The sequence below is a fragment of the Doryrhamphus excisus genome, chromosome 18 (genome assembly GCF_030265055.1).
Source record: "Doryrhamphus excisus isolate RoL2022-K1 chromosome 18, RoL_Dexc_1.0, whole genome shotgun sequence".
NCBI lineage: Eukaryota > Metazoa > Chordata > Actinopteri > Syngnathiformes > Syngnathidae > Doryrhamphus > Doryrhamphus excisus.
Window position 1 is genome coordinate 12,958,156 of NC_080483.1, and position 23,734 is coordinate 12,981,889.

Here is a 23,734-nt window from a genome sequence, read left to right on the forward strand (position 1 = left end):
TTTATTATGGCTGTACGGCGGTCGAGTGGTTAGCGTGCAGACCTCACAGCTAGGAGACCCGACTGTCCGGGTACTCCGGTTTCCTCCCACTTTCCAAAAACATGCTAGGTTAATTGGCGACTCCAAATTGTCCATAGGTATGAATGTGAGTGTGAATGGTTGTTTGTCTATATGTGCCCTGTGATTGGCTGGCCACCAGTCCAGGGTGTACCCCGCCTGAAGACAGCTGGGATAGGCTCCAGCACCCCCCGCGACCCTTGTGAGGATAAGCGGTAGAAAATGAATGATTAATTTTGTCTCTATTTTTTTGTCTCTCAATTTCCACTTTCGTTCACAGAAATCACTTCTTTATTCCAAGAATTCCAGTTAGAATTCCCCCGAAATTACACATTTTCCAAACACGAAATTCCAACTGAAATGAATGGAGTCCTTTTACTTCTTCCATCTTTCCGAACCGAATCACAGCATTCTAATGTAACATTCAGGGCATACAGTATGTGCTTGTCACTTTCTTATTCCACAGCAAACCATTCCATCGTCAAAACATTCAGGACATTAAGGTGAGCAATTTCTCACATTCTGGAAATTCATACATTTTCCATAATTCCATATTTTCTGTGACAAAATGTGTAGAATTGTTAATGAAGTACTTCCACATGTTCTAATGGATTCAAACAATTCAAATTGTTCAGCTCATTTCAGATGAAGGCCCACTTTTTTTTCACAATTTCAGCACAGTGTCAACTGAAATATGCTTGCGCGTCTATTACCAATATTACGGCAAGACACTGTGACGTAGCGGCACGCCTCCGCTTTGGAATGACGCCAGCCAGCCGGACCGAGAGAAACTAAGGACGGCTTGACAGAACCGGCATCTGCCCTACAGACAGCCATTCACCTTAACGGCGGCCATTCCGGTCCTGCAGCCATTAACTTACCAAGGTAAGAAACAATGGTCGTCATGTAAAGTGAAAATGTAAATATGAATACGAATATATGACGTTACCTGTGTTCGTGTTGCCGTATCTCCATACACGGTGGACCGATGATGTGGCAGAACCGGTTGTCATGTTCTGACCCGTTCTCTGGGGTCCGCGTTGCCAGGGAAACAGCGCCCACATCTGTCCTGTACATAGAAATTAATTTTTATTTTTACATTTTTATTGGTTTCTGTTCAGACCCCGATCCGGTGTCTTCTTCCTGATGTCGAACCACCAACGAGATAACGGTTACGTGGGCTCAGTCGATTCCAAGAAAGACGTGAGGGTGAATGAGAAGAAATGCTGTAAGTGACGTCATAAAAACTGCTCACTGGTCACTTAATTAGGTACACCTACCTGCACCAATCCATTAGGATCAAATCTCATCTACCTTAAGGGCAAAATTGAGGGCAAAAAATCCTACTATTTTAATAGTGTATACCTCAGAGATAAGAAAATAGCTTTTTCCCTCCCAGGATATTCCGACTTGTCATGTCTGTGATCCCACTCCAGGCCAAAAATGACCCAGAAATCATTCCTTCATGCTTTCTTATGCATGCTCTTAGACATTGGAATTGCATTTCCATGGTATTACTATGTATTGATATATCATATACTCATATATCTATATTATATTCACATTATATTCTTGTATTGTATTGTGCAGCATGGGCGTCTTACATGACAAATTCCCCCACCGTGATCGTCATGATTGGCCTGCCTGCCAGAGGGAAGACATACATGTCCAAAAAGCTCACGCGGTACCTCAACTGGATCGGCGTTCCCACCAAAGGTAGAAGACAATCCTTCTAGTCAGTGGAATATTCAAAAACATCCAGATGTTATTTTACATTTTATATAATAAAGATATTTTGTAGTGCAATTGTGTGCACAATGACTAGTCAAGTGAGTATTTAGATGATTTCTGTACATATTGTATGACTAATTTTAATTAATTAATTTAATTTTAAATTAACTGACTCTAAGAAATAAAATATGTAGAGCACTCTTGAAATTGATACAATATTGGCAACTGATCACAGAACCATCCAATAGGGTGGCAATAATTTGTAACATCTCAAAAGCCTTAAAACAAATTACTTCCTTATTTTACTATTGAGAACTTCTTACAGAGTTTCTTTATGATGAAGGAACATTTATGGTCCTCTTTTCGTCCCAAATGAGGACAAAAGTGACTTGAAAAAGCCAAGTGAGATGATAGAATCTATTTTCATGGAGCTGCATAATAAAACATTAATATTCATAGTTGTGCAATAATTGGGCTCTGTTTACAAATTCTCCCAAGAAAGCTAAAAGCTCACTTTTATTTTCTATTCTAGAGCATTGCACTTGTTGATTGACGTTGAAAGCGTTAGCCCACAGCACCCTAGCTGCTCCATGTTACCATGCAATATCCCTTTAAAAATAGCAGTTTAATTGTGAGGCTAGTAAATTTAGCTCCAGCAGGCACCAGGACAGCTTGTCAATGTCATTATTATTATTATTGTGTCTTCTGGTCACAGTGTTTAACCTGGGCGTGTACCGCAGGGAGGCCGTCAGAGCCTATAAGTCCTACGACTTCTTCCGCCACGACAACGAGGAGGCCATGAAGATCAGGAAGTACGTTTTGGGGGTTTGAAAAGTATCTCTTGAAGTGTGTGCTGCCTTGCTGTTATGAAATCATGTCATGTCCCTTTGACAGCTTTCCCCGTGCTGAATTGTGACCCAAATGTTAAACATGCTGCAGCTGTCACTCTACATGGCCGCCATAGTGGGTCACATATAAATATTGAAATGCAGTCATAGAGGTCATATATTCATTATTGTGGTCTGGGCTGCATTATACTTGATCTTAAAATTGATTGAGTAAGGAACTCAAACAATGCACAACGATGAGCCGATTCAAGAAACAATACAAGCAGTTGATGTATATTAGGAAAGCAGGAAGTGAACAAATGGAACAGTTACTGATTGTAAAAGTACCAGATGGAGGGGTAGGATTTAATAAGCTTTGCTTCTTCCTACTCCTTTTGGACATGTGGAACTGTGAACTGATTATGGGATGCATTCAATTGTAATCTGATGCATGTTCAAATGAAATTAAACCATTACCATTACCATATTGACAGTTACTATGGTACCCATTATGTCATTGTATTGTCATATCACCTCATACTTCGGTACATGACAAAAAATAAGAAAATAAAAAAATATATAAAAATTTAAAAATAAAAAAAATAATAAAATGAAAAACAAATAATAAAATAAATGAAAAAATAATTAAAATAAATAAAAACAACTTAAATTATATTATAAAGGCAGGAAGTGAACAAATGTAACAGTTACTGATTGTAAAAGTACCAAATAGAAGGGTAAGGCTTAATAAGCTTTGCTTCTTCCTACTCCTTTTGGACATGTGGAACTGTGAACTGATTATGGGATGCATTCAATTGTAATCTGATGCATGTTCAAATGAAATAAAACCATTACCATAAAAAATATGGGGAGTTGCTGCCACTAAGTAGTAAGGATAGCATCTAACAATGTTCAATGTTAATTTTTAAGACTTGTGCCCTGCTCTGTGTCTTGCAGGCAATGCGCTCTGGTGGCCCTGCAGGATGTTAAGGTGTACCTTACAGACGAGGGAGGCCAGATTGCTGTGAGTCCTCTATCCTACCCCCCATCTGCCCCCCCCAACCCACATCAGAAGCACATCTGGCTTAGTGCTAATCCTCATTTGACCCATAAAGAGTTTCATCGCAGGGGGACTCAACTTTCTTTCATGTCGGCAGGTTTTTGACGCGACCAACACAACAAGAGATCGCCGAGACCTTATTCAAGCTTTTGTAAAGGAGAATGCATTTAAGGTGGGGAGTTGTCCCTTTAACACAACCATGCTGGCCATGGTCTGGCCGTCGCCAACAGAGACACGCTTCTCTTCCTGACAGGTGTTCTTCGTGGAGTCGGTGTGTGACGACCCTGAGGTCATTGCTGCTAATATCATGGTAGGATCTTATTTAAGCGTCTGCCTTCGTTGTCTGGCTCTGTTCAAAGCGTGTTAATCCAATAATATTCACACACTCAAAGCAGAGTTATATAAGAGCCACTTTGTGTGCTCTCGTGTGTTCGATATCTCCATACAGGAAGTCAAGGTGTCCAGTCCGGACTACCCCGAGAGGCACCGGGAGAGGGTCATGGATGACTTCCTGAAACGCATAGAGTGCTACAAGGTGACTTACCAGCCATTGGACCCCGATGATTATGACAAGTAAGACTCTGATGTATTTCCTGACAGTACCTCAGTTTGAAATTGGTTTAGTATCAATAATAATACCATTATGTAATCAATTTTAAATATGGATTTAATTTTTTAATTTAATTTTAAATTTTATTTTATTTTTTTTATTATTATTACTTTGACCTTTCTTGGAAAATGTAATTACATTGCCTTAATTTTAAAAGAACATAATTAGTAGTAGTGGTGTATTCCATGTTCTTTTAACTCAAGTACCGGTAAATACTTTTAAGCTCATATTTAGATACTATAATTTTATTTTTTATAATAATCCTAATTTTAAAAGAAAAAGTAGTCGTGTAGTCCATGTTCTTTAACTCAAGTACTGGTAAATACTTTTAAGCTCATATTTAGATACTATCATTTTAATTTTTATAGTAATTATAATTTTAATTAATTTAATTTTAAAAGAAAAAGAAGTAGTAGTGTATTCCATGTTCTTTTAACTCAAGTACCGGTAAATACTTTTAAGCTCACATTTAGATACTATATTTAAATAATTGTGTATTTTTAACCCATAAAATAATTGTGGTGTATTTTAATGTTTTAAATATTTAAATAGTTTGAAATATTTATATTGTTTCATTATAATGTTTCATTTTTGTTATTATTAATAGTGTCTTTCTGTCATTGGCTGAGAGAAATCACATGATTCTACTACCTTATAGTGATGGACCCTTGTAGTGCAGAAATTCCATTTTGCAATTCAGCTTAAAGACACTAGAGGGTGACAGTGAGCCGCCTCCACTGCAGGGACCTGTCTTTCATCAAGGTGATGAACGTTGGCCGGCGGTTCTTGGTAAACCGGGTGCAAGACTACATCCAGAGTAAGATCGTCTACTACCTCATGAACATCCACGTGCACTCGCACTCCATCTATCTGTGTCGTCACGGCGAGAGCAACCACAACGTCGAGGGTCGCATCGGGGGAGATGCCGAACTTTCTCCTCGTGGCAAACAGGTAAAAACCACAATGGAAAAGGTTCTCTCTCTCATCGCATTAAACCCTCTCCTATGCTACAGTTTGCCTGTGCCCTTCGGGACTTCATCGAGGACCACGAGCTGTCAGACCTGAAGGTGTGGACGAGCCAGCTGAGACGCACCATACAGACGGCAGAGGAGCTAGCTGTCCCGTACGAGCAGTGGAAAATTCTCAATGAGATTGACGCGGTCAGTCGTAGTGGACGTCCCTATCACATCTGTACTATTTAATGAGCTCCAATACAATCAGCTTAGTAACATCATTTTAAAGCGCATACAGAGGTAGATACATCAAGCCGGGGACCTGGTGATCATTTCCCTTTACAGCCCAGCAAATAAGTGAAAGTGTTAATTGGAGCATTTGTGTTGTATTTGTGCATGTGAAACACTACACAAACAAATGTTTGTTTGTGTTCTTCTCTGTGCAGGGTGTTTGCGAGGAAATGACTTATGAGATGATTCAGAGGTCGTTTCCGGAGGAGTTTGCTTTGAGGGACCAAGACAAATATCACTATCGCTATCCTGGAGGGGAGGTGACTGCACACAGGGACTACTTTTTTTTTTTTTTTACACTTGTATAGCAGTTAATGGTAAAATATTAACTCATAAATGTTGAATGATGGCCACAGTTTTACCCTGGAACAGATTAATTCACTTTATATTAATAACTAATGGAAATACATGAAGAGTCTTGAACCAGTCATGATGTGCTATATATATCACTATATTGACACTTACTATGGTACCCATTATGTCATTGTATGGTCATATTACCTTGTACTTCGGTACAGGGAAAAAAAAAACATTAGAAAGCAGGAAGTGAACAAATGTAACAGTTACTGATTGTAAAAGTACCAGATGGAGGGGTAGGATTTAATAAGCTTTGCTTTTTCCTACTCCTTTTGGACATGTGGAACTGTGAACTGATTATGTGATGCATTCAATTGTAATCTGATGCATGTTCAAATGAAATTAAACCATTACCCATTAACACAAAATTGTATGTTTGTGTAGTCGTACCAGGATCTGGTCCAGCGTCTGGAGCCGGCCATCATGGAACTGGAGAGGCAAGGCAATGTTCTGGTCGTCTGCCACCAGGCGGTCATGCGCTGTCTTCTGGCCTACTTCCTGGATAAAAGTGCAGGTGGGTACACAATCACATGCTGTTCTCGTGGCTTGTCTTCCCACCCCCCCGGCAGGATCAATGTACTCCTGTGCTTCCTCCAACAGAGGATCTGCCCTACATGAAATGTCCGCTTCACACCGTCCTCAAACTCACCCCCGTGGCGTATGGTAGATGACTTTCAAATTAAGAGCCTTGAATGGATAGTTCGTGATCAGCTAAAATAATTTTTTGCTTCTTTAGGCTGTAAAGTGGAAATGTTTTATCTCAACGTGGAGGCGGTCAACACGCATCGGGATCGACCTCTTGTAAGTCCATTTAAAACAATAAATAGGAATTATTAAGAATGGGAAAAATATCCTTCAAGTTCAAACTATCTTTTTTTTATTATTTTTTAAAAAATTTTAAGTTCCAACTATCTAATAAAAACTGATGCATTTTATGAATTTTTCATTTTATCCCTTAAAAGCCTTTTTTTTAATCAGCCCAGCTAGAATCAGAGCAGCGTTTCAAATGCATCAGTTATGATTACATGAGCCTGAAACACCAGTACCCCCTGCTGGTAGCTGACCAGTACTGCAAATCATTTTAAGTTGTAGCTGATTACTTTTTGACAAATGTTTAGATGTATTTATGTATACTATGTACTTCATTTCAAGAACATTATTGTCTCGTATTACTATTATATTATGACGTATTTGTCATGCAGCTTTTTTTCGAGAGCTGCTGGTGCCGATCATGCTTGGCTAAATCAATCCTTGATTCTTCCTCCTGAGCTATTTGCAATGTTTACCAAGACTGGTCGTATCCAAACCCACACTTGTCGTACCACTGCCCCGTCCTCCTCCTCATCTCCTACCAGGCTAAAATGACAAAGGAATCTGCACTTTTACTACGGAGGAATAGTTACACACCCTTGTCCAGTCATGACCAGGTCAAGCGTCCCAGGCTGTACAGCGCTGGCAACCAGCCATGGCTACCGCTTGCCCCCACCCCGTCGGCTCTGATGCCCGATGGACGGCCGAGCCAAGTCAGTGCCGCTACCTGAGTGGGCTATGTTGTTAACAAGTCATCACACATCACGTCTAGATGTTTTTCCCCCGTGTGTCACTGGCCATTTTTTATGTCGTGTGTTGTCAACATCTTTGTCTTGCATGACTTTGGGACAACCAAGCATGTTTGACGCTTCAGTGAATCCACGCGGGATGGTACGACAGTGCTAGCACGAGATAACTCAAATAGCAACCAGTTAAACGCGATGGACTGTTCAAAAAAGTTAGCTATTCCGTGGAATGAGACATGACTAAAATAGGGAACCGGAAACAAGATGCTAACGTAAATAGCATGTAGCTGACTAATGATCTTAGCCAGCTACATGCTATTTACGTTAGCATCTGCATAATAAACTACATTTGTGTACATACAATTGATGTGTACTGAGCAGACCGTTTTCCCATGTTGCAGTTAGTTGCATTTCTGGTTCTATGGTTATCAGCACACTTGTGTTGGTTTTGCTGTGTGGTTTGAGACCCTCACCTCCTCAAGTCTTCCCATTATCCCACTCAGCATGTCACTTATGTTTGCGTGGGTCACCTTTTGTGCATTAACTATTGGACTAATACATTGTTTACTCGATGTTTCCTGCAGGACTCCCTGTGTGAAGGAATCCACTTTGACAGCCCCGATGAAACGAGCGGCTGCATCCGCTTTTGAGTGAAGATGAATTATGAATATCTCAATAGAAGAGCAAATGCAGCCACTGGCTACAACATTAGCTACACTTGCACACATCTCAAATGAGTTAAGTGCACAAATTTATTTGTGGGTTTGTTTTTGGAAAACTATTTATTCCAGTCAAACTCCCTATTGGTTCAAATATACTAATAATATTTCCTATGGCAGGAAATGAACATTTGCAAACTACCAAGTTTTAAGTAACTATCATTCAAGTGTAAAAGGAGAACGTGTATACTTCAGGGGGTGTTAGATTTTTTATCAATCTGCTACAACTGTTGAAACTGTAATAAACTAAATTAATCAATAGGAGGCACAACCGGACTTTTGACTGTACTGTCATCAATGTACATGATAAACCGGCATTATTTTTTGCTATGCATCTCACAGAAATGCAGGTGGGGCTGGGTTTATAATGTTTTGTGGTTATGAAATTTTGGAAGAATATGCACTGTGCATGGCTGCAGAATGCAACATGTGTGGAAGGATAGCGTGTGTACCTACACTTGCACTTAATTGTTTCCTAAATGGCAGAGCACAAAAGAAAAGGGAAAAAACTACAACCATCCTTAAGAATAAAGATTACTGATTACTAGAGGGGTCATGGATTCCATGCACTGTTACAAGATCTAGAAGAAGAGGTTATCCTTCCTAACTAGCCTGAATGTTACCATAAAAATAACCGTTCTACCATTTTCCATGTATATTAATAGTCTAGGAATGGAAGTGGTTCCTAAGCTGAGGACCACCTGCTTGTGTGCCTATTGAATGAAATGGTCAGTGAATGTATCATGGTCATGTGAAATGAAGGAACCAGTCAAGGAACAGAGGCTGAAATGTTCATATATTTGACTCTGAATGCTTATTCTTACAAAATGATGACTTATCAGTATTATAAACCTGCCATTCAAGAAACAAATAGAAGGTGTACAGTATTTAAGAGCTTCAGTCACATGGAGACTTAAAGAAAATATTTTTCTTCATATTTAAGGGAATTGGGAAGGGTTGGAAATGCAAAAATATTCTTGTAGATCCTGTGGTTGTGTGTGTATTCGATATAATTGGTACATTTATTTTGTTGGACTTCTCTACAAAAAGCATGACGGATGTGTGAATTATTTATGTACATTTTAGACAGTTGTATCCTCTTATAATTGAATGGAAGATGAATCATGGAAGCCAGAAATCATTCATTAGGATGGGTAAGGTAAATTGATACCTGGTTTGTTCAGATTGCCACTGCGATGGAAGCCTACTTGTGCCTTTGTAGCTAATAAAAGGGAATTTTTACTGGATTTTGTACAATAAAATGAACAGTTGACTTATTTTGCAACATCCATAATGTTTGTGGTTTCATGGCCGTGTTTCAAAAATACCATTAAAGACTATAATTTTACACTCTGACTGCTTGTGTTTGAATACTTTATAAATATAAATACTTTACAAATATTTGAGTACACTTGACGAATACCTGACGAAATCTGTATGCGTTTTACTTTAAAATGCGCGTGTGCTACAATTGTGGAAAACTGTATTAGAGGACTTACGGTAGTCTCGGCGTCATGATGTCACGTGCGTGTTTACGTTTCCAACCCCTCGTAGTGGCTGTTTATTGTTTGAGGCGAGGTAGCAAGTCATCGACAGGTAAGAGCAAATTGGTAGTGACGTCACGGATGTGTCCTTAACATCTTTAATGGAGTGACGATCTTGTCTTTTTGTGGCTAACAAGACGAAGCTGAGTCGCTTGGCGGCAAGTGTCCGCTCAACGCTCAGTTTATGACCAGGTTAGCATGCTAGCCCAGGTTAGCTTCAGCTCAGCACACATTTAGCTCGGCTAATAAGTTAATTTCACACACATTAACGCTTAAGCGACGTTAAAGAGTTAACAAGAAGGGTGATGGATGGATTGTAAACTTGTAAGAGTTGTTTACGTACCGTGTTAAAGCTGCGGCGTTAGGAGCCTTGGAACAAAAGAGTGAAAGAAAACAATGTTGCTGTCAGGTGTTATTTGGTTAGTGTGCATTGTCCTCACTAGATGGTTGTGATGCACGGACATTAGAACTACGTCGATGCAAAACATACACCGGAAATATTAGGTCATCACGTGACAGTGAAGATGCTGAAAAAAGTAAATAATTTTAAATTTAACAAACAGGTTCACTAATAAAAGGTTAGTAATAAATAACCAACTTTTGCCGCTAAATGATCGCTTTAACTCCTTAACAATCAATCCAAAGTATAATAACATGTTAGCTTTATGTCGCTTCTTTATATGATAACATTTTGTGACATCTCATATGGATTAACCATACATTTAACACTTTGTCACATTTTTCTTCTGTGGCCTGATCAAATAAGCTGCTGGCCTCCAATGGCCCCCACGCCAGACTTTGGACACCACTGGTTACACATCAAAGTAGTAAACGCACCATGAGTGAGTGGCTATCCGGGTAAAGGGACTCGACCCTGTTTGCAGGCCGCATTTCAGATACCTTGTATCATCCTTTAGACCAAGGGTGTCCAAAGTGCGACCCCTTTGCTATTTATGGACCATGTTTTTTTTTTTACATGACATTAAAATAAAAAAACACATAAAAGATGGGAAAAATAGAACCAAAATGTAAATTTTTTTAGACAAAATTTTGAAATAAATGACAACTCTTTCAGTATGCAGCCCTTGGTGGAAAAGGTTTGGACTTTGGACCCCCCCATACTTTAGACATTATGAGCTGGCATTGGGAAGTAACGTGGGAGTAATTACAGTATGATTTTAATAATAATTAAATATGATTATTTATGGGCTGAAACGCTAACATTTAGTGTAACACATGTTTGTGTTACACTAAACATTGACCGTATTGAAGTGGATTTTTGTGGTTCCTCAGGCAGGATGTTGCGTCTTCGCTGTAAGACCAAAAACGGGAGCCATGTCATGCAGGGTTTGACTCACCAGTCGTGTGTCCAAGAGCTCAAGAAGAAAGTTGAAGAGCTGACAGGAATCCCCTGCGATGTGCAGAAGATCATGGTGGGCTACCCGCCCTCCAGCCTGGACCTCCAGAACGGGGACGCTCACCTGAAGGACTACCCCATCAAGTCTGGTAGGTTACGTCAATGTTCGTTTTGTTTGCCTATATTTGAGTGTGGTGTAGTTTTACTTGTATTTAGTAGTATAAATCGTGTAGCAGTACTATTAGTGTTATCTTATAAACTATAAGACGTTGCTGTGTATTGTCGCCCCCTTCAGGTGACACGCTCATTGTGGAGGAGGACAAAAACAAGCCAAAGCCAATCGATCTTCCTTCTGTGACTAAAACGCCCCGCCTGGAGACCTCGCCGGTCCTGGCGCGGCGCGTGGTCCCAGCGGACAACTCGTGCCTCTTCACTAGCGTTAACTATGTGGTAGAAGGTGGTGTTTACGACCCGGCGTGCGCCCCCGAGATGCGGGGCCTCATCGCCCAGATAGTGTCCAGCAACCCGGCAGCGTACTCCGAAGCGGTGCTGGGCAAAACCAACGAGGACTACTGCACTTGGATTCGCCGCGACGACACGTGGGGTGGCGCCATCGAGGTGTCCATCCTGTCCAAGTTCTACCAGTGTGAGATCTGCGTGGTGGACACTCAAACGGTGAGAGTGGACCGATTCGGCGAGGACGCCGGCTACCGTAAGCGCGTGCTGCTCATCTACGACGGCATCCATTACGACCCGTTGGAGAAAGAGGTACCGGGCTCCGGAGCCCCACCTCAAACCATCTTCTCCACCTTTGACGACGTCATTCTGGCTCAGGCTCTCGAGCTGGCGGACGAGGCTCGCCGCAAGCGCCAGTTCACGGACGTAAACCGCTTTGCGTTGCGCTGCATGGTGTGCCAGACGGGCCTGGTGGGACAGAAGGAGGCGCGGGAGCACGCCAAGGAGACGGGCCACACCAACTTTGGTGAAGTGTGAAATCCCCCCCCTCCCCACCGCCGCCCCCATCTCGCAAATACAGCCAACAGTTGTCCACCTTTCACGTGATCGTCTACCTCACGTCGTCCACTTGACATTCATGTCGACGCACCTCTTCAGTGTTCCGCTTTCTACTAATGACTAACACCATTTCAGTCCATTGTTGGACCTGCCTGGACCGGTCTAGGTTTTATCATGACATCACATAAAAGAATCACCACATTGTCAGCACTTTTTATGTGATGATACACTTCACCACTGGGGGCAGCACTGTTGGACTGTTACTCATTATTATCGTCACCTCCCCCAAAACATGGATGTCCCTAGTCAAACTTGGCAAGAATCCACACCCGATGACACACGGTTAGATAGCGAGAGATGCGATGAAAACACGCTATATCAAAGCATTGATTTAGCAATCTCTCCAGGTGGTATTACAACATGATTTGGTTTTAGCTATTAAGATCCGAAATTGTAGCCGCTGACTCAGCGATAAAGGGTTTGCGAGTGAGACTTTTCTGCAGGTTTTTTTTTTTTTTTTGAGATTTTGAACAATAGACTGCAACCGTTTTTAGTGTTGAGGATGATTTTAAAGCGAAGGCAAGCAATGGTGCTGTAAACTTGGGCAAAACTGGCTTGTTGAAAGTTGCTGATGGTGACTTCAAGCACAAAGTGTCGAAACGCTGCTTTTGAGGTCGATCATTTTAAACCTCAAACACTGAATGCATCTTAATCATTGTGGCCTGTCCAACATCAGTACCAAGTTGTTGCCAAAAACAATAATGGGGCTTTTTTTTTTCCACGTGGCTGCATATTATTATTATTATTATGAGTCTTGTCACTTTTGGTTTTCATGTGAAATACTTGACTTGTCATTTTATCCTTTAGATGTGCAGACACTACCGTATTTGAATTTCATTTACAAGTTCTCATGACTCTTCAATGAATGTCACACACAAAACTACACAATAACTGGATTTACTTGAGTTTTTTTTTCCTTTGGTGTCGACTCACAATTAAAAACTATGGCAAGAAAGTATTGTGCAGGACTATTTTCTTCGCATTAAGTCAAAATTAATTTCAAAATTATACTACTTTCCTTACACTCCGTGCAGCAGGATTACACTAGCCGTAGTCCCCATGTTATTTTAATCAATATTTACGCTTCAATAGGACCAGAGATTTGTTTACTCGCTTTTGTAATGACCACTTTGACGACACGGTATTACTCATAACTATATACAACCATTAATAGCCATTTTAAACATCTAAGTGCCAGTTGATATTGGCAATTATTTATTTTGGTCACAACACCTGAAAAACACCTATGTAATAATTAATGATTTTTAAAATGTAGGTGAACATATCAGCCTTTACTGTTTTTTTTTTTCACTTTTCAGAACTACTTTAACAAAACAAAATCCTGGTATCCACAACTCATATTTTGTATTTCATAATGTATTTCTTTCTACTGTTCTCACATTAACTGAAAACGTGAATGAAAAGCAGGCTTGTGGGTGCCTCCTGTGGTTATTTCAATGTAATACATAACATTGTTATGGATTACATTGAAATCTATTCTACATTTTCTATTTTGTAAGTATATACGTATATATATGTGTGTGTAGTCAGATTATAATACCCACAAAATAGTAAAGACATGCATTTAAAAATCAATCTAAACTTTGTTCTACTAAAACAAACCAGAAAATGAAATGTCGAAAAAACAAAACAAAACATAGTTTTTGTGTAGCGTCATATGGGCGGAGACAAGAAGCAGCGGTCGATGATTAGCAGCTTATCGCCATGGCAACGCGTCTTAAAACGACTGTTGCGATCTGATTGGCTGTCGGCTTTAGAGACTCGCGTAGGTAACAATGACTTCCCACGATAAGATCCACACAACAGGGACCACAAACCACATAAAGGTAAGCACTTTTCTCTTTAAAAAAAACAGTACTAAGTAGAGAGAAATTAGCTTATATTAGTATCGAATAGATCGTTTGCTGCCTTATTTCCTGGTTAGTGTTTAATCCGTTTTGTGGACAGACAACACTAGCTACACACTACACACAAAAGGGCTACTGTCTTTACAAAGAGAATGCTTACTTTTCAAGGATATTAGCTCAACAATACTGAATATTGTACTGCATGAAGATGATCTAAATATTATATATTGACACCTGTCAACATATGAAAACCAGGATTTAAAAAAATATGTTCATTTCCACAGTGTGGGTTAAAAGTTTACATTATATTTGTAACTGCATCCATTAAGTTTGGAACAGCTCTTTTATTACATCAGATTGGTTGCCACTGAGAATTGTTGGTCTTTCCTACTAGTTTACTAGATGTGCTACATTAACGCTGCCAAATACTGTCATATTCATCTATCTTGAGGAGGCCACTCGGATCATTTGCATGCTCTCCGAGTAGACTGTGACGGTAACCGTTATCTGGCATTGACATCCTGACTGCTAAGGTCATTCGCTGTGAACAAAGAACTCCAATGTGCTTAAAAAAACAATTGTTCCCTTGTCCTAAATGTCCAGCTCGAAGACCTGTTCACTCCTGTTCACCAGAAATATAATATACAGCCCGTCAGGGTGCCTCCCACCCCATCTGAAAGTGATCCTGGAAGATTAGGCGCGCCATTCGTGCTGTAATTGGACTCACATGAAGTTAGTTAGCTTGCCATGCAGTCATCTCCTTTCAAACAACGCCATGTTGTTATGAGGTCAACTAGGTAGGTAACATGCTGCTACAATATGGCATATTATAAACGTGCAGAACAATCCAGGTAAGGTTTGTTAGTGTTAGGTTTAGGGGCGAGGTTTGGGCTAGAGTTACGGGCTGGGGTGGGTTTTGGGTTAAGGGTAGAATTTCAGTTTGTGCTGCCATTGCACTCGGTTTCGATTCGGAATGAGGTGAGGGTATGGTAAGACAGTCATTTTAAACCTCTTCAAAGATCCTGAGGGTTATGGAACAAAAAAGTCAAGTGGTAGACCGTAGACCCAAAGAAAATGATCCAATTGGCTGTCCAACAAGACCTGGTACAGTCCTCGGCCCAAATGAAGGTTGGTACTGGTGCTTAGTGAGATCTTCTGCGAAAGAAATATCATCTTCAAGGTTGCAAAATTTCCCATCTGGAATTTGCGTGGGAGTGTCGAAAATGGGACACTAAAAAGTGGAAGAAAGTTTTATTCTGTGATGAGGAACAAATGTCTGATGGCTTCCAATGTTACTAGCATGACAAGGAGATCCCACCTGAGATGTTTTCCACATGGCACAGTGGAGAGGGTACCAAGGTACTAACATGATCGGGACTGTTTTTTCAGTTTGTGCAGGGGCGTCAAACGGCTGTTGACTTCTTCTTTTTGAAACTCAACTTAGCACCTCCTTGAGATCCAACAGTGCAAAATGTAAATAGTCTTTAAAAAATGTAATCAGTAAATATGAAATTAAATGAAATAAATGAAACTGGACCCCTGGTGTAGGTTTTTGGTTCAGATTGGGGTTTGTGTAGCCTGATCCTAATACTAAATCTAACCCTAATTATAGTCCTTGCCAGAGCTCATCATCTCATAATCATAAACCCAAGTGATCAACCTTTGCTTTAGAACAATCCTGAAATAAAAATCAGTTCAAACGATTCGAACCATGACTGAACCAAAACATGGCATGCAAAATATTTACATCTTGTCTTCTTGTGATGCAAATATCCCCCACTATCACAGAGTGACACAGACATATTGGGCATCTGACTTTTGATAAAAATGCCCAAAAGCGACACCTGGCCGGGTGGGACTGGACTGGAGACAATGGACAGTGCCAGCAGTTGGGACAGCGTTGTGAGTGGCCATTCTGCTTTTGTAAGTCATGGTGTCAAAACTTTTTAATTGATTCGTTCGGTAAAACATCCCAGAAAAATAACTCTGACCGACTCTACAAGGTCCAATGGTATATTTCGGGTTGTTGGTTAAATCATTCCAGGTACGTTAATGGAATATGTCACTCTATTGACAATGTCAAATGGTGTCATTGCAGAGTGATGACAGTCTACAGCACTTGTCTGCCGAGGAGAAAGCCTGTCTTATGTTTTTGGAGGAAACCATCGAGTCTTTGGACACGGAGGACGACAGTGGATTGTCCAATGACGAAGTGGACCTCCTACCAGGCAACCTTGCTTCCAGACTGGCGGACATGTCAGCCTCCATGAGCAAAGGCAAGTTCAATGGTGAGCTAATCTTCCCAGTGACAGGCGTAGGCTTAGCTGTGAAGCTGTCAATCCATCCGTCCAAAGTTAACAAGCTGACATTCTGGGTTTTATGACAACATTGGTCATGTATGGTTGCGATGCGTTTTTTTTGTTGTGATTTTAGCAAAATCACAAGTCTTCTCATCACAGTTGAATGTGATGCTTGTTGACAAGGACACTCTTAAGCTGCTTGAGGCAAAAGGCCTTAAGAGCCTCTCACCTGTTGACCTATTAGTTTATTCCCATTTTCACCTTGGTAGGCTGTGCTGAAATTTTTTTTGTACATATTTTTAAAAATCGTCTTTGTCTTGTAGGTTTGCAAAAGCACAACTCTCTGGAAACCATCAAGGAAAAGGTTGAGTCCAAACCCATTCAGAGCTACCTGGTTCCAACACCTTTTGTTTTGGCAAGCAATTCCAATTGCTGTGACCTCAACGCCAAAGCTGGTGTCCAGATGAAAAAGAAGAAGAAGACGCTTTCATTCAGCGAAAACTGTTTTGAGAAGCCTACTGGATCTCAAGTACCCTTGGAGAATGTTGTGATCCCTCCTGCAACCAAACCCAAGGACTCAGTGAGGACAGCCGAAGTTCCTTTGCCTAGAGGACCTCTATCCTATGATGCTCTTGTTTATCTGCGGAGGAGCGCTTCTACAAAGAAAACACCTTTATGTCCCACGGTTGATCACACTATAGACTTAGTCAAGCGTCCTACAGTCACCTCAGAATGTCCAAACCATCGAAACACGGTAAAGTCAGACAGATCTGTCTCAGAGACAGGCAAGTTTAAGATGGATCCTCCACCTGTTGCACCCAAACCAAAAATAATTCCTTCAAATGTCTCACTGAAGACACAAAATGAAGTAACCCCAGGATCAAACCCGTCGTATAGTATCAAGAATGCAACAGATCCTAAAGTGGTGAGACTGGAAGCTTTGCAGAAGCTAGGCCTCCTCAAAGACCACCAGCCAGAAAATGTGTCAACGGCCCGACTGGAGCTGCCAAAATGTCAATCCTCTGTTGATCCAATGGGCAACAGATTTTCCAAAACTTCTGTGAACATTAGTCCATCAAGATGTCCTTCTTTTTGTCACTCTCAAGTGGTCCCCGGGCCCAGGAACAAGGGGCTGCAAAGTAGTGCTAGCTTCCACCATTATTCATATTCTCATCCCAGCCAACCGTGTCCCACTGCAAAAGTCAACCTCCAAAATGATCCTGAACCACAACACAAAACAGCACCTCAGACAGAAAAATCATCTTTCGGGGTTCGGCAGACTTCCCAAAAAGCCTCAAATGCTGTCGCGTACACGGTGATGATGGTGCCTGGAATGGGAGCGGACAGAAAAGAGGCCCTCAGGAAGCTGGGACTGCTCAAGTACGAACAAATGTAATGTCTTCCCGAGTGGAATAGCACCATCAGCTCAAGGGAGTTAGGGCATTAAGACGTTACTTGGCACTCATCAAGCAAAGGAGCGGATGAAGAACTTAAAGGGGCAGCTCTTTCCTTTCTAGATACAACAATATGTAACCCAACACCTCAAACTGTATCCCCAAATTGGTTTACATTAGTCTTTATTTGATGTTTTAACATATTATAGTTGATTGATGCTGGAAACAAGTGTACCGCATTTAGCGCTTCTGCTACGTACAAATGACTTCAACATTGCTTGAGAAATTCAGGTTTCACAACTGTGCCTAAAATCAATACAGGAAGTAAAGATTGCAACTGGTGATCTTTGTCATTTTATAAATGCAGTAGATGTTGATGATAACGCCTCTTGCGGTCGTCGTTATCGCTTGTTGATTGAAAGGGCTCCACTAATGGGGTCCTATCTGTCTTATATTTCTACACACAGGGTGTCAAATTCTGAAACTGACACTCTGCGGGCCAACTAATTTTCAACAATGGAGGACAAACTCGGACCAAACTCATACGCTGGGCAAAAATACAGCTGCACAACATCAATGTAGCCCAGGGGTCCCAGACCACCTTAATTTGACTCAATTCCTCAACACAAAGATAACATCGCCAATATTTAATGCAGGTAGCAACACTTACATATAATATTGTTAAAATACACTTCCTGCTAAATGATAATGTTGGCGTATGAATGGTTAAACACTAGTTTTTAGTTTCAAACAAATGAGGCTGTGCTTTGGTTACAGTTTTAAGTAAAGGTATGATACATAAAAATGATATTATTTTACACACTGGGGATCCAAAGGTCAAATACAAACAAGAGGCCTATTATGTTCTTTCACTGACGTCTGTTATTGATGAGATTTGTTTTTTTTACGCTTGGCCTTACCAGTGTATGTTGGGACATTCAAAGACTCCAGACGGAAGGGGCGGGGCGTGACAGACTCCATGTTGGGGGTCACGTTGAGGTGAGGCGGTCCATTCAGGAAGGAGGGGGTTTGTGTGACTGTGGGGAAGAGGCGTCCTGATTGATTACTTCTGGTGTGATTCAGATGTATTAAAATTCAGAAGACAATCTGACCGTGTCCCTTGGTGGTTTCGCCGCCGAGTAGCTGGCTCGCTCTCTTTGATTTAAAGTAAGTGTTGGCGATGTTCTCGCTGTCACTGCGGTCCAGCATCTGTTTGTACTTGTCATCATCCGCCTGCTCAGGACAGACGTGAGAGTAGGGAAAGCATGCAAGGATGGAGACCTAGAGGACCTGTAACTCACCACCGATGGTTCTGAGTCAGGAGCCAGGCCTCTGGGAGGGGAGAGCTTGGGGGCCACTGCTGCGGAGGGATAAGGGAGACACCAGGGATATGTTTCGTTTGTTGGGATTTCCTTGTTGTCTTCATGCATCCCACCTGTGGGCAGTGTCGTTTTCTGGACCATCACATCTGGAAGTCTCCAGGAGGCGCTATCCTCATCCCAGACCGCCTCTTTCTTCAGACGGTCAAGGCTGCTGTAATTGCAGTCGCGGCGAACCAGAGGAGTCATCCTCTCCAGCAAGCCGTGCAGGAGCTGCCCCTCACGTTCCAGGCGGCGAATGGTTGCCAGGTAGTCATTCCTCTCCTCCTCAAACTCGGCCTGCAGGTCACGGATCTCCAGTTTGGCCCCTTTGAGCTAACACACAAGGTATGGAAAAGAAAGTCATGTTCATTGGATTGTGTAGGTGTCTCTACTGAAGGGGCCGCTAAGTAAATCTTCTGGTGTAGCAAGAGGCCGACCTTTCCCTGGACCTTGAGCAGCATCTGGCCTTTGGCGTGGACCTCCTCCTGGATGGAGTCGTAGACACTAAAGAGCACGTTGTCGCTATCCTCGCTGTTGTCTGACAAAGCTTTGATGAGCTGAGCTTTCCTCTGATCAGCCACCTTCCTCCTCTGTCGCTGTCTTTGCTGGAATTCTTTGTTCTGGGCCTGTTCCCCGCCAACCATCTCTTGCTCCAACCTCTGTAGCCTGAATGAAGGACGGCAGAGTCGATACATGAACATTTACCTCCACCAAAAAGATTATTTTGTTTGTTAGTTTGCAGGAGTGGAGCTTAATGTCAGCCAACTGATATCATATAAATCTACACAGTGACAAAGTTCATGACGTGGGTGACACGTGCGTTTAATGTAATGGGCACCCCTGCTCTTATGTGTGTTTTGGTCAACATTCAGGAAATGTTGCTAAGACAGGCCACAAACCTCTCCAGGGCTTCTTTCTGCTCTAGATCCCCTGCTCTGGTGACACCAAGTGAGTCTGTGACTCCATTTGGACTTTGGATCTCAGCGGCAGCATCGCAGGTCACCGTAGACTGGCTGAGCTGTACGGCAACAGGAAACCCAAGTACGAGTTAATGGAAGTATTGCTTTATATACTCATGTCATTTAAGACATATTTATTGAATTGAATAATTCCCACAGTGCTTTGCACCTCATTCGAGGTGTCTTCCTTTGTGCTGCTGGGAAATGTCTTGGTGTTGATTTGGGAACGCTCCTCTTCTGTCACACTCCTGGAGCTCACTTGTGTTAGGAGACAAAACAAAATGGCAGCAGCATGCAGGGGCTGCAGGCCAATATAGCATTCCTGAAGCTCATTTTAAACTCAATGTTGTCAGGGGAAAGAACATTCCATCTTACCGTTGTCGGGGGCAGGGCCCCCCATGCTGGATCTCACCTTCTCCAGGTGAGATAGTTTGGTCTCGTAGGAGGAACGCAGCACTGCAATGTCCTTCTGCAGCTTGGCCTTGGACTCCTGCTCTGCGGTGAAGTCGGCCTGCAGCCTGGCCAGCCTTTCCTCGTAGTTCTGAGAAGTAAATTACTTGGGTGGACAACGTTGGTGGTAAAGTGGTAAGTGATATGTGGCTATGGGAATGTTCGCTACCTTTTTTATCTCCTTCTCGCCTTCAGTGTTGCTGGGGTGATGTGTATCTGCTTGATGCTCAGGCGCCACAGCTAAAACATAAAGAAAAGAAAGAAAGAACTACCTAACCTTTAGGTTAACTGTGATAATCTAACCTGCAATTTCTAGTAGTCCACGTTCCCCAGGTAGAACATTCCTGTGATCTAATTCTGCAAGATGACTTACCCGGAATGTTAGCAGAGCCCATCTGGCCTGAGATGAGGGCCCGCAATTTCTTGATCTCCTCCTGATACTCTCGCAACAAAGCATCCTTTGGATCCTCGTTAATACGCGGCCGGTTTTGGATGCTTTTGGCACGGTTGGCGTAACGCAACGTGCTCAGGCTCTCCTCGTAGTTGTTGTCTGCCGGGGAGAGACAGGCGATCATCAAAGTCCGGGTGTTCCCGCCCAGGGAGTCCTGTAGCAGCCTAGTCAACTTAGAGTCCCGGTAGGGGATGTATTTGGAGCGCCCGTCCACCAGGGCTGAGATGACATTTCCCAGAGCTGAGAGCGACAGGTTGATCTTGGTGGCCTCACGGAGGCGATCGCCAGTTGCCCCTGTTTTGGACTGACGCTCGCTTCCTGCCAGATCCACCAGGTTAAGTTTCCCGGCTCTGAGATGATCCTGACCTGCTGCATCTGCATGAGTGGACAGTTGATATAGCTGATATCTTCTTTTTTTCAGACCCCAATATCGGTATTGCCTCTAATTACAAGTGTGCGCTCACCAGTGTGGCACATTTCCAAATGGATGCAAAAGATGGAATGCGAACGGGATGAGTCTTTGTTCATCAGTGTGTACCCGACAGCTCGATTCCTCCAGCCCTGCTGCATGATAGTCTCGCACTGGGCCACACTGTGCACCGTGTGCATGGAAAGGTCTCGTGCATACACACCACGCTCTGGGTGCTCTTTTAACTGGACACACAAACACACAGGGTCAAAATATGTCACCTTGTTTAGACACTTTGACCTTGATTGACCTTTCTCGTCACCACAGCAACATGTGCATGAAAGACACCAAGTCATAGTAGTAGGAAAACAACTCTTGTATTGGATCTCATTCAATTCTGCAGGTGTCCCGAATATTGTGCTCACTGAGTACACATAATCACTGCATGTTACACAATACGCTGTAATGTTGTTGAAAGCAGACACAAACAAAACCTCTAATCTCTGCTTGGTCTCATTCCCAAGTAGGTCTCGGATTTCCTCGTTGTAGATCTCTAGGTAGGAGGCCCTCACCAGGAATTTGGTATTTTCTGCACACTGGCACAAACACATTGAATATATAAAATGAAAAACAAAATTAGTCATACATTTTGGGTAACAGGCTCAACTGTATTCACACAAAAACACAATGGAACCCCCAAAAGTGGTATAATTTATAAAATATAAAAAATTTACTTAAAACATTTCTTGTACAGATAATAAATATTTGACCATGGAAACAGTTTAAGTCTGGACCAGATCAAATAATTTTACATAATTTCGTATTTGAAATTAGTACTCAGTGGTTCCACTGTGTACATACAGAATGTTTATATCAATGCTGCCAAAGTTACCTGAATGCTCTCAAAAATGTGCTCAAAGGCTCGTGGGATGACACCCTTCTGGGCTGCAGGCTCGGACACCCCTTGCATGGTAAAGGACTTGCCGCTTCCTGTTTGACCATAAGCAAATATGGTGCCATTGTAGCCCTCGGTGACACCCTGTCGAATAAGACCTGATGAGAAGTCCCGTCATCTTTCATTTCGGAATTTACAGTCCAGACCTCACCTCCACTAAAGGATAGGCACTCTCGTTGTACATCTCTTCGGTGGTTTGATCAGTAAAGTAAGTCCCATCAAAGGTGAACAGTTTGGGGGGGTCATCTGTCGACATAGACTTCTTTATGAAACACTGGCAGCGCTGCAGGTCCATAGTCACAACCATCTTTGAACCCAGAGCCTTCTCTCTGTCGTTTAGAGGCCTGCACCTGACCACCACCTTCACGGACTCAGACCCCATCTCACCAACCTGGAATGATACAAAAACACAAATTGATTACATGTACCAGCCATCCACTACTCTGAACTTTAGCATTATAGCTGCGTCGTACAGGTTGCATCCGCTGTAGTTGGACAGTAAAAAAACTTAAGCCCAAGTATCGATCTTTCTACATTGGTATCGATCAATATTGATACCAACGTTATCGATATTTGGATCGATCCACCCGCCACTAACATGTATATTATAAAAACGGACGGCACGTGCACGCAGTCAGATTTTTTTCATCGCTAAAAATAGTTTCATTCGTAATTGTGAAAAATATACATTTTGTACACGTTATTCTGTTAAACTATTGTTGGTAACAGTGTTTTATATATATTTTTTGTTTAAAATGTTTTAATTTGAAACAGCTGCATACAGTCCCGTCATTAAACACTCACCTGAAAGCCACTCGGTTAGCAACTTCGTCAGCTCCTGTCACTGACGACCAGCAGATATCGCACAAGTCTCAAGTTGAGATAAAACAACAAAATTCGAAGAAAATAATCGTGGAAAAGCAAATGCTGAAAAGGTTCAGTGATTTTCATGTTGACGCTTCACATCCGCCTCTTTCTGGTGCCATTGCTGTCCTCGCGCTGTTTGACGTTGCCTAGCAACGACCAACCACCAGGCTCGAACAGGGTGGCGGTCTTGCTGAGGAAGGAGTGAGGTCAGCTTTAGTTAAAGTAACTCATTAGTAGGAATTATTGGTTGTATTGTGGGGTTGTTTGGGTTTAAAATGGTTTCTGACAACCATTACCAACCACAGCGCTCTTTAATTAACATTAACTTGTGTTTTGAGCGGTCTATTTCCGGTCAAAAGACGTATGGTACATTACGTTTTTTTTTTGCCAGGTGCAATAATGGCAGTACACCCATTATAACAGTGAATTCATTCACAGGCACACACTGTTGGAGGTTGACTGACTGACCACCAACAAACATTCATTCACATTTATACAGCAGTGGGGGCAGCAGTGGCTGGGATGGACGACCTGTTCAACCTCCCACTGCCACCCCATATCATTATCTTAATCATCACAAAAAA

The 23,734-nt window shown here is 42.0% G+C and overlaps 4 protein-coding genes and 1 long non-coding RNA gene across 10 annotated transcripts; 3 read left to right on the forward strand and 2 right to left on the reverse strand.

Annotated features, from left to right (window-relative positions):
- The first annotated feature begins 93 nt into the window (after positions 1 to 93).
- Positions 94 to 9,509, forward strand: LOC131106170 (6-phosphofructo-2-kinase/fructose-2,6-bisphosphatase 2-like). 2 transcript variants are annotated; one of them, XM_058054982.1, is made up of 16 exons: positions 94 to 942; positions 1,179 to 1,285; positions 1,648 to 1,773; positions 2,504 to 2,600; positions 3,573 to 3,639; positions 3,773 to 3,847; positions 3,929 to 3,985; positions 4,124 to 4,248; positions 5,029 to 5,236; positions 5,299 to 5,445; positions 5,685 to 5,789; positions 6,271 to 6,400; positions 6,487 to 6,549; positions 6,623 to 6,687; positions 7,242 to 7,409; positions 8,027 to 9,509. In XM_058054982.1, exons 2-16 carry the CDS (start codon positions 1,204 to 1,206, stop codon positions 8,090 to 8,092), a joined length of 1,581 nt encoding a protein of 526 aa, XP_057910965.1. In that variant the 5' UTR covers positions 94 to 942; positions 1,179 to 1,203; the 3' UTR covers positions 8,093 to 9,509. The 2 variants fall into 2 exon arrangements, with proteins under 2 accessions (XP_057910965.1, XP_057910966.1); XM_058054983.1 differs by lacking the exon at positions 7,242 to 7,409.
- Positions 621 to 10,209, reverse strand: LOC131106172 (uncharacterized). The gene is made up of 3 exons (XR_009120055.1): positions 10,049 to 10,209; positions 6,277 to 6,384; positions 621 to 1,126 (listed from the first exon to the last, which is right to left on the reverse strand). It is a non-coding gene; the product is annotated as an uncharacterized LOC131106172 (long non-coding RNA).
- yod1 (YOD1 deubiquitinase) lies at positions 9,656 to 13,086 on the forward strand. Of its 2 annotated transcripts, none has more exons than XM_058054984.1 (3): positions 9,656 to 9,757; positions 10,999 to 11,211; positions 11,358 to 13,086. In XM_058054984.1, the coding sequence occupies exons 1-3, from the start codon at positions 9,676 to 9,678 to the stop codon at positions 12,053 to 12,055; spliced, it is 993 nt and encodes a 330-aa protein (XP_057910967.1). In that variant the 5' UTR covers positions 9,656 to 9,675; the 3' UTR covers positions 12,056 to 13,086. The 2 variants fall into 2 exon arrangements, with proteins under 2 accessions (XP_057910967.1, XP_057910968.1); XM_058054985.1 differs by lacking the exon at positions 9,656 to 9,757 and adding an exon at positions 9,774 to 9,897.
- A 753-nt stretch (positions 13,087 to 13,839) lies between these two features.
- On the forward strand, positions 13,840 to 18,699 carry zgc:158258 (uncharacterized protein LOC791186 homolog). 4 transcript variants are annotated; one of them, XM_058055463.1, is made up of 4 exons: positions 13,840 to 13,983; positions 15,793 to 15,906; positions 16,103 to 16,292; positions 16,628 to 18,699. In XM_058055463.1, the coding sequence occupies exons 2-4, from the start codon at positions 15,832 to 15,834 to the stop codon at positions 17,698 to 17,700; spliced, it is 1,338 nt and encodes a 445-aa protein (XP_057911446.1). In that variant the 5' UTR covers positions 13,840 to 13,983; positions 15,793 to 15,831; the 3' UTR covers positions 17,701 to 18,699. The 4 variants fall into 4 exon arrangements, with proteins under 4 accessions (XP_057911446.1, XP_057911443.1, XP_057911444.1 ...); XM_058055460.1 differs by having other exon boundaries at positions 15,793 to 15,927; positions 16,628 to 18,696; XM_058055461.1 differs by having other exon boundaries at positions 15,793 to 15,927; positions 16,103 to 16,280; positions 16,628 to 18,694.
- On the reverse strand, positions 17,890 to 23,288 carry kif17 (kinesin family member 17). Its single transcript, XM_058055459.1, has 15 exons — positions 23,088 to 23,288; positions 22,435 to 22,674; positions 22,221 to 22,367; positions 21,823 to 21,924; positions 21,384 to 21,573; positions 20,842 to 21,294; positions 20,638 to 20,708; positions 20,394 to 20,559; positions 20,188 to 20,276; positions 19,959 to 20,077; positions 19,497 to 19,725; positions 19,134 to 19,392; positions 19,000 to 19,058; positions 18,811 to 18,931; positions 17,890 to 18,735 (listed from the first exon to the last, which is right to left on the reverse strand). The coding sequence occupies exons 2-15, from the start codon at positions 22,663 to 22,665 to the stop codon at positions 18,581 to 18,583; spliced, it is 2,391 nt and encodes a 796-aa protein (XP_057911442.1). The 5' UTR covers positions 22,666 to 22,674; positions 23,088 to 23,288; the 3' UTR covers positions 17,890 to 18,580.
- Between the last annotated feature and the right edge of the window lie 446 nt (positions 23,289 to 23,734).

Excerpts from the sequence above, each read along its gene's own strand:
- LOC131106170 (XM_058054982.1), top strand. The coding sequence starts at position 1,204 with ATGTCGAACCACCAACGAGATAACGGTTACGTGGGCTCAGTCGATTCC. Across the intron at positions 5,237-5,298 it reads TTTCTCCTCGTGGCAAACAG|TTTGCCTGTGCCCTTCGGGA; the intron begins GTAAAAACCACA and ends CCTATGCTACAG. Across the intron at positions 6,401-6,486 it reads CTTCCTGGATAAAAGTGCAG|AGGATCTGCCCTACATGAAA; the intron begins GTGGGTACACAA and ends TTCCTCCAACAG.
- yod1 (XM_058054984.1), top strand. The coding sequence starts at position 9,676 with ATGATGTCACGTGCGTGTTTACGTTTCCAACCCCTCGTAGTGGCTGTT. Across the intron at positions 9,758-10,998 it reads AGGTAGCAAGTCATCGACAG|GCAGGATGTTGCGTCTTCGC; the intron begins GTAAGAGCAAAT and ends GTGGTTCCTCAG. Across the intron at positions 11,212-11,357 it reads GGACTACCCCATCAAGTCTG|GTGACACGCTCATTGTGGAG; the intron begins GTAGGTTACGTC and ends CGCCCCCTTCAG.
- zgc:158258 (XM_058055460.1), top strand. The coding sequence starts at position 15,832 with ATGCCCAAAAGCGACACCTGGCCGGGTGGGACTGGACTGGAGACAATG. Across the intron at positions 15,928-16,102 it reads TGAGTGGCCATTCTGCTTTT|AGTGATGACAGTCTACAGCA; the intron begins GTAAGTCATGGT and ends GTGTCATTGCAG. Across the intron at positions 16,293-16,627 it reads GAGCAAAGGCAAGTTCAATG|GTTTGCAAAAGCACAACTCT; the intron begins GTGAGCTAATCT and ends TTTGTCTTGTAG.
- kif17 (XM_058055459.1), bottom strand. The coding sequence starts at position 22,665 with ATGGGGTCTGAGTCCGTGAAGGTGGTGGTCAGGTGCAGGCCTCTAAAC. Across the intron at positions 20,560-20,637 it reads GCGAGAAGGAGATAAAAAAG|AACTACGAGGAAAGGCTGGC; the intron begins GTAGCGAACATT and ends TTTACTTCTCAG. Across the intron at positions 20,078-20,187 it reads AGGAAGACACCTCGAATGAG|CTCAGCCAGTCTACGGTGAC; the intron begins GTGCAAAGCACT and ends GTTGCCGTACAG.